At 66.1% G+C, this 7313-nt stretch overlaps 1 protein-coding gene across 1 annotated transcript in view; it reads right to left on the bottom strand.

The window, feature by feature from the left end:
* Positions 1 to 4119: 4119 nt before the first annotated feature.
* ABCA7 (ATP binding cassette subfamily A member 7) overlaps positions 4120 to 7313 on the bottom strand; it is a 47583-nt gene continuing 44389 nt past the window's right edge. The window contains exons 41-45 of the mRNA XM_019513158.1: positions 7269 to 7313; positions 6910 to 7013; positions 6455 to 6547; positions 5867 to 6110; positions 4120 to 5298 (exon numbers count right to left, since the gene is read on the bottom strand). The exon at positions 7269 to 7313 is cut by the window's right edge and continues 157 nt beyond it. Of these exons, the coding sequence (XP_019368703.1) occupies positions 5155 to 5298; positions 5867 to 6110; positions 6455 to 6547; positions 6910 to 7013; positions 7269 to 7313 (630 nt within the window). The 3' untranslated portion in view covers positions 4120 to 5154. The remainder of the gene's footprint in view (positions 5299 to 5866; positions 6111 to 6454; positions 6548 to 6909; positions 7014 to 7268) is intronic.

Raw genomic sequence — 7313 nt, forward strand, 5'->3', positions numbered from 1 at the left:
CGCCGCCGCCCCTCACAGCCCCGCCGCCGCCATCTTCCCGCTGCGGCCCGGACGCGAACGACAACGACAACGACGTCGGCGCAAGAGCGGCACCGCCCGCAAAGCACCCTGGGACGCCGGCGGCTGAGCGGCGTGACGCCCCGCCCCTATTTTACATAGCCCGCGGGGGGCGGGCTGGCCACGCCAATCCCGTCACACCCCGCGCGAGGGAAAAATGCCTCCGATTCCGAAAAACATTAGAATCACGGATGAAAAAGGACGCTAACCCCATGAAGACTGCGCACTCCTTATTAAGCACTAGATCTGCATTTAAATGGGATAAGATTTAAAAACAGCAAAATTCTCCGTAACATGAATATTTTCCACTATCCTGAGCTTTAAATCTGCTCGGAGTAGCAGTACGGTTTGTGCTCGCTTCGGCAGCACATATACTAAAATTGGAACGATACAGAGAAGATTAGCATGGCCCCTGCGCAAGGATGACACGCAAATTCGTGAAGCGTTCCATATTTTGCTCCCTTGGGCTCATATTTTGCCCTCGTTTGATGAACTGTGCACATTTTGGTGCCCAGGCCCGGCTCCCAAATCCCCACCCCGGCTCTTCCTCCTTTCCTGCCACCTTGGGGCTGCCAGGGGCTCCCCGCCAGGCCTTGCCCCCGCAGCCCTAGTGTAGACGGAGCTCTGGCACCCGCCAGCTTTTTTGTTTCGTTGCCCTGACCCAGCCAAGCTCTGCCCGCACCAAGGGCAGACAGCGCCGTGTTTGCTCTGAGCCAGCCAGGGAGACGGTGCCTGGGCTGGGCCCTGATTTATTTTGGCCTGGCCCCTATATTTGCTCAGCCTCATCAGCTTGGGTGCGCTGCACCCCGTCCGGGGGTCGCAGACCCATGGCTGCCTGGCCCTGCGGGTGCCCAGCTCATGCCAGGATGGGTTGCAGGCATCCCTGGCCCGGGAGCGGCTGGAGCATGGGTCCGGTCTGTTGACAGCGGCTATTTGCGTTGCTACCAAGCGCCCGGGAAGCCTCTGGCAGTGCCACTAAGGTGGAGCAAGGCAGGAGACAGCAGGGGGGTTGGCACAGGGCTTCCTGGCACCTGCAAAAAAGAAGTAGGGGAGGAAGGGAGCCCCACGCATCAACATGCATGTGAGCATGCCTCCCACCCAGGCATCTGGACACGGGGGCTGCAGCAAGGGGCACTGGATTCCTGCCCACTTGCTGCCAACACATGGGGCCCAGGCAGCTGAGATTCCCCCAGGATATTCTGGGGTCCCACCCAGTCCCTCCCAGCTTGCAATCTGCCCCCTTGGCCAGGCCGCTGGCAGGCTGCGCCCCCCCCTTGCTCCCACCTCTACCCACCGGGTCTGATGCACTTCGGGGCATGTACAGCACCGAGCACAAAGGGCCCCAGTACCTGGGCATGGCCATAGCCTCCCCGGCGCACACCACGAGGGAGCAGGGGGCAGAGGGGTAGCATCACTGACGGGGGAGCAGGGGCTGGGGGGTATATGGAGGGGCCAGCACCCCAGGGGGGCAGGGAGCCAGGCCCTGAGTCCACCTTAAGAGCGGGCAGGCGGGCCCCACCCCGTGGCAGGCACGCAGGGCCATTGTTGGAGCTGGCGAAGCCGCTTGCTCCTCTGGTTTCCTCGGCTGTGCTGTGGTTACCCCCCAGGTCCAGGCGGAGCAGGCTGGACATGGGACAGGGCCATGCACGGGGGCACGGTGGGAACCTGGGGCCCGCCTGGGTCCAGCCCCTCCAGGCTCCCTGTAGCCTAGCCCCCTTGCCCACGCGGCTGCCCCGCCAGCACCTTCCAGGCAGATCCCGGGAGCCAGCCGCAGCCGACAAGCATGGGCTTGCAGCCCCCGAAGCCAAGGAGCCGGCCGCGGCACCTGCCCCCCATCGTCTGGGCAGACCTGATCTTCCGCCTCCCCCTGCCGCAGCCCCCCGGGGAAGGTAGGGCTCAGCCGTAACCCTGCCCCTGGCCCGGCACAGCCTGATGGCTTCCCAGGGGCTTTCCAGCCACGGAGCCCTTTGCTGGAGGCTGAAATGCGGCCACCTCTGGGGTGGGACGGGGCGGCCGTTCAGTATGGAGGAGTAAAGAGCAGCGCAGGCAAGTGAAGGAGTGGGGCGGGGGTGGGTGGCACAAGGCGCTGCCTGGGCAGAGCGGGGGGACACGGACAGGGCTTGGATTCGGAGCAGAGGGGCAGGTCCTACCTTCAGCTCTCAACGCTCAGTCCAGCCTGGCCTGGGTGTTGCAGGGGCCTGGCCAGAGCCGGTCCGTGCTCAGGGCCCTCTCTCATTCCAGATGCCCCCACGGCAATGACGTGGTGCCCAGTGGGGAGCCCGGGGCAGGATCTGGCTGGCTCCCGGTGGAGGCCCAGGGCCGGCCGGCGGAGGGAGAGGAGGAAGAAGGCTGCCATTGCCAAGGCCTCCACACCGAAAGAGGAGATGGCCTCTTCTCCGCTCAGCTGCTGCCCCTCGCAGCCACCTGCCGCTGCCCCCCGGACCAAGAAGATCCTGGTTGACCTTCGCCCCATCCTGGACAGCATCGTGGAGAGCCCCGAGCCGAGGCGTGTGCCCAGCCACGGGGCACAGGGAGCCGATGGGCATGGGGGCAGCAATGGGCAGACCCCCAGCCCAGCCCCCAGAGCGGATCAGGCTGGCAGGGGCACCCCGCTGCCCCCCATAGCACCACGGCCCCGGGAATGCCAGCAAGAAGCAGTAACCTCCGGGCAGCCCGAGAGCTGGGCAGGGGGGCTGGGAGGCACCTCGCTGGTGCCGGGGCGGGAGCCGGGGCCCCCCATTTCTTTGCCGCTGCTGGTTGCGGCGGCTGAGGCATCAGCCCCCGAGCAGTGCAGCGCCGCGGACACGGTGGGTGCCCCCCTCGGGTCCCAGCCCAGCAGATCCCAAGGGACCTGGTGCGACACGGCCCCTGCTCCACCGCAGGAGGGCAGGGAAAACTTGGGTCCAGCAGGAGACCCCCACCCCTACGCCCCCACAGTCCCTGCCTGGGACGGGCCAGCCCGGGGCCCCGCTGGCGGCTGCGGGGAGGGCGACGCTGTTCCTCTGCCCCAGGCTGATGTGCTGGATGCCCTGTGGCCCCCACGCTCCCCGGACGTCCAGCTCCCCACGCGCCTGCTTCTGTGGCGGCTGCAGGAGACCACGTCCAGCGGGCACCACCGGCTCATCGCCCAGACCCTGAGGGCTCTGCGCACAGAGCTGCAGGATGACGCCGCCGGCCTGGGCAGCGAGTGAGTGTCCCCGGGGGAGCAGAGCATGGGCAGGGATGAGCCGAGGCTCTCCCCAGGCTGGCACGACCCACCTTGGCGGGGCAGGGCAGTGGAGCAGCAGGGCACAGGGCTCAGGCAAGGCAGAGACTCGCTAGAGCACTAGGAGGAGGGGAAACTGAGGCAGGAGCCCTTAGCCCCTCCCTGGCTGCAGGCCCCTGGGAGTCTGTAGCACCAAGAGGGCCCATGACCCGTCCGAGCTCATTCAGCAAGTCCAGGAATAGGAGGCAGGAGGCGTAGCTGTAACCACTAGACCACGCTGCCCCCTGCCATGTGCATGCCCAGAGGACCAGATCTGGGAGCTGAGCAGGAGCAAGGGGGAGTGGGGGGTGCTCAGGAGCTGGTACCATCACCTGCCCTGGGCCTGACGGGATGCTGGAGACCCCCCAACCTGTCTGGTTTCAGGCCGGAGGGATGGCGCCTGCCCCATGACCTGGCCAGGAGCCGGCAGGGAGACGCCAGGAGGCCCCGGGGACTGCTCCCAGCTGCCCAGCACAGGAGCCTGGTCGCCCGCACCTGGGCCGTGGTCGGGTGAGTCTTCCCGGCAGCACCTGGAGCCCCATCGCAACCTTGGGGGCCGCCTGTCTGGGGGTCCCCTTCACTCCCCCCCTCTTCTGCAGCCCCAGTGCCACCTGCCCCAGGACCCATCGCTGACCGGCACCGAGGCAGCTCTGGCTCCCCAGCCCACGTCCTTCCCAGCTATAAAATGGGGAACAGCAGCATCTCCTGGTCCTCCCGAGGGGCTGGGGTGAGGTGGGACCCCACGTCGATGGACTGGGGAAAGGGACGGAGTCCGCCGGAGCGACCCCAACGCCCCTAATAAAACTTCCCGGACAGGCTCCGAGTTATCATGTGCATCTTTAATTAAATTAGCATGTCCAAGCGGTCTCTGCTTTACCCGTGCCAGAGACCAGGGAGCTGCAAGCAGAACTGGCCCCGGTGCCCCCAGGGGAGCATGGCCAGGCTCCAGCGCGCGGTCAGCCCTTAGGAGGGGGCTGGGGTGGCTGGGCCTGCGGGGTTTGGGGCATGGGAAAGTCAAGGGCTCTGCAAAGCCCTTGGGAGGGCTCAGCCCTGCTCAGGCTCCGGGAGGCTGGTACCTAAACCACCGCCCCCGTACCAGGCCAGGCTGAGACAGTCGATGGGCAGGGGCAGCTCCGCCAGCTCCTGCGGGGCCCATCCCAGGCGGGAGGACCGCGGGGGGGTGCGGTCCTTTGGCTGGAAATGTGATGGAGATGGGCACCCGCTGCAGGACAAGGGGTCCCTGAGATCAGGAGGGGGTGGGAAGTGGCTGCCCGCTCATAACCAGCTCCAACCCCAGGTCACATCAGGGCATTGTGGGGGTGGGATGGGGGGGTAGGACCCTGAAAGGCCCAGCCTAGTCCTCTCCCCCCATCCTTGTGCGTGTGAGCAGCTGGCTCAAAGGCAGATAGGGCTCTGGGCTCTGCCCAGCGCTCGAATTGGGGTGAGATCCCCCCACCTGCACCTACAGCAGCAAAAAACGCCTGCAGGACATCTCCGAGGCCAAGAGACATCCCCAGCCTGGTCCGGGGCTGCGGGCGGGCCGGCGGGGTTTCAGACGCAGGCGCCAGCCCCACGGGACCTTTACTGATTAGGGCAGAAAAAAGCCCACCAGGTCCCCACCCTCCCAGGGCAGGGCCTGCTCCCTGGGCCAAGCACTGAGCACCCAGTCTGGGAGGCGCTGGAGGGCCCAGTGGGTCAGGCAGGACCCCTGCTCTAGGGGTTTGGGGCGGGTTCAGTATTGCCCCTGGCCCTAGGAGGACTCAGGAAGGAGCCACCCGCCCTGTGCCCCTCTCTGGGGGTTTAATTGATGGGCTCAAGGGTGGGCACAGCTGTCCTGGCTCCATCCCCTTTGCTCAGACCCTGCTCTCCTGGTAGCGCTCGTCCTGCAGGAAGCGGGTGATCTGGGACCAGGGGCCGGGGCTCACGGAGCCAGGTGCAGGGGGGCCCTGCGGGGCAGCATCCTCGTCGCTTTGGTCCTTGGCAAAATGCAGGAACACCTGGTGGGGGAGGACATGGGGGTCAGCACAGATGGGCATCCCAGGGACCCCCTCCAGCCCTCTGGGGCAGGGAGCGGCTGTCCCTTGCTCTACAGCCCAACATGGGGGTGCCCGCAGTACAGGCTGGCACCCCTAATGAGACAGGAGCCTCAGATGTTGCCAGACCTCCTGGGGACACCCTTGGGAGATGAGACCCGGCGGCTGCCTCTCCACGGTGCCCGCTGGCCCAGCACGTCCACTGGGTCACACTGACTGCAGCGCGGACCCACCCTGGGGCCGTACAGTGCCCAGAGCAATGGGGCCAAATGTGGCCGAGGCATCCACAGGGTCAGGGACCCCCCAGGAGGGCATGGAGGAAGCAGAGCTGGGTGGAGAGCTCCCCGCAGGCATTCGTGGGGCTCCACAGCCAGTAGCCATCCTTGGTGGCATACAAGGGGCAAGCGGAGGGTGCTACCCTGAGCTTTCAGAGTCAGCACCTGTTCGACCCCTATCCCGTGAGACAGGCTGGGACCCTCCCATGAAACCCCCATAGGCTGGGAGACCCTCCCCAGGCTGGAAGGGGTCCCACCTGGTCGAGCGTGGTCTGGGACACGGAGTAGTCCTCGAGGCAGTAGCGGCCGCGCTGAGCTGCCAGGGTGGTGAAGACGTGGGCCAGCGAGGTGCAGCGGGCAGGCAGCTGGTACTGCAGCGTGCCATGGTGCCGCTCCCGGAGGGCGATGGTGGGGAAGGCCTCCTGCATGAACTGCTCCAGGGGCTGCAGGTCCGGGCTGGAGCCCCCCACCCGCAGCACAATGGTGTAGCCGTCTCCGAACCTGCCACCAACAGTAGGGGTTTGCAGGCACTGGGTGCTCTGCTCTGTGCATGGGGAAGGAGGGCTCTGGGGGGAGCCCCTGGGGGCGGAGGGACCCTAGGGCCTAGGGAATGAGGCATTTTGTCACTGGAGGACTAGGGCACAACCCAGGGGCTAACTGGCTTCTAGGGGCAGTAGCTACTAAACCCTACTGCCCCGAGCCGGATCCCACCCACGCCAGACAGCGCTGCCCAAGCAGCTTGTGGCTGGGCTTGATGGCCCCTTCCCAACATGTTGCCTCTGCGGCGCGGGTGGGTTTGTGGGGGGTCTCTGGAGGGCTGCCCCCCACCCCTATCTCCCACTCACCGGTTCTTCAGGTGCTGCCCGCTCCCCAGGCACCGGAACCGGCCGTTCACCATGATGGCCATGCGGGTGCACAGGGCTTCGCACTCCTCCATGCTGCCCGCCAGGGAGAGACGATGTGAGCCCCCCTCAGCTGGACCGCCTGCCCCCACTTCCAGCCCCCCAGCTCCTTTCAGAGGCAGAAGGCACTGGCAGAGAACCTGGACCGGGCCCTCGGATAGAGCCCCAGCAGTTCCCACAAAGCTGGGGTGATCTGCGGTGTCTTGGGGGGCACTGCCTGGCATCCAGCATGGTACGGAGCAAGCTGGGAACAGGGCAGCTCACCCAGGGGATGAGCTGGTTTATGCATGACCCCAAGAGTTTTTAAAGCTCAAGGGTGTGCGTCATCTTGGCCGTGCCCCACCGCACACTACCCGGCTGCCATCTGGGCACTGCCGCACACCCGCCGTCCTCCTCACCTGTGGGAGGTGAGCACCACGGACCTGCCCTCCTTGATCACGCTGAGGACACAGTTCCACAGGAACCTCCGGGCTCCGGGGTCCATCCCGGTGGTCGGCTCATCCTGCAATTGGGCCACAGAGCGGCCGGGCGTCATCCGCGGCCGAGGGAGCCCGGGGCAGGTATCACGGACCCTGCCCTGCAACCTCCCTCGGGCTCTGGTTGAAGTGGTGGGGGAGGGAATTTCCGTATGCAAGCAACCACGTGCAAACACCAGTGCAAATGATTAATCTGCTTATTTGCACACGCATCGCCCCTCACTTCCCCCAAGATGCCCGGGGTGATTTGGAGCAGCCCCTCAACCCCCAGTGCCACGGACCAGGAAGATGACGGGCGGGGAGCCGATGAGGGCGATGGCCGTGGA

The sequence above is a fragment of the Gavialis gangeticus genome, unplaced genomic scaffold, assembly GCF_001723915.1.
Source record: "Gavialis gangeticus isolate Ggan-Ray unplaced genomic scaffold, GavGan_comp1, whole genome shotgun sequence".
Lineage (NCBI taxonomy): Eukaryota > Metazoa > Chordata > Crocodylia > Gavialidae > Gavialis > Gavialis gangeticus.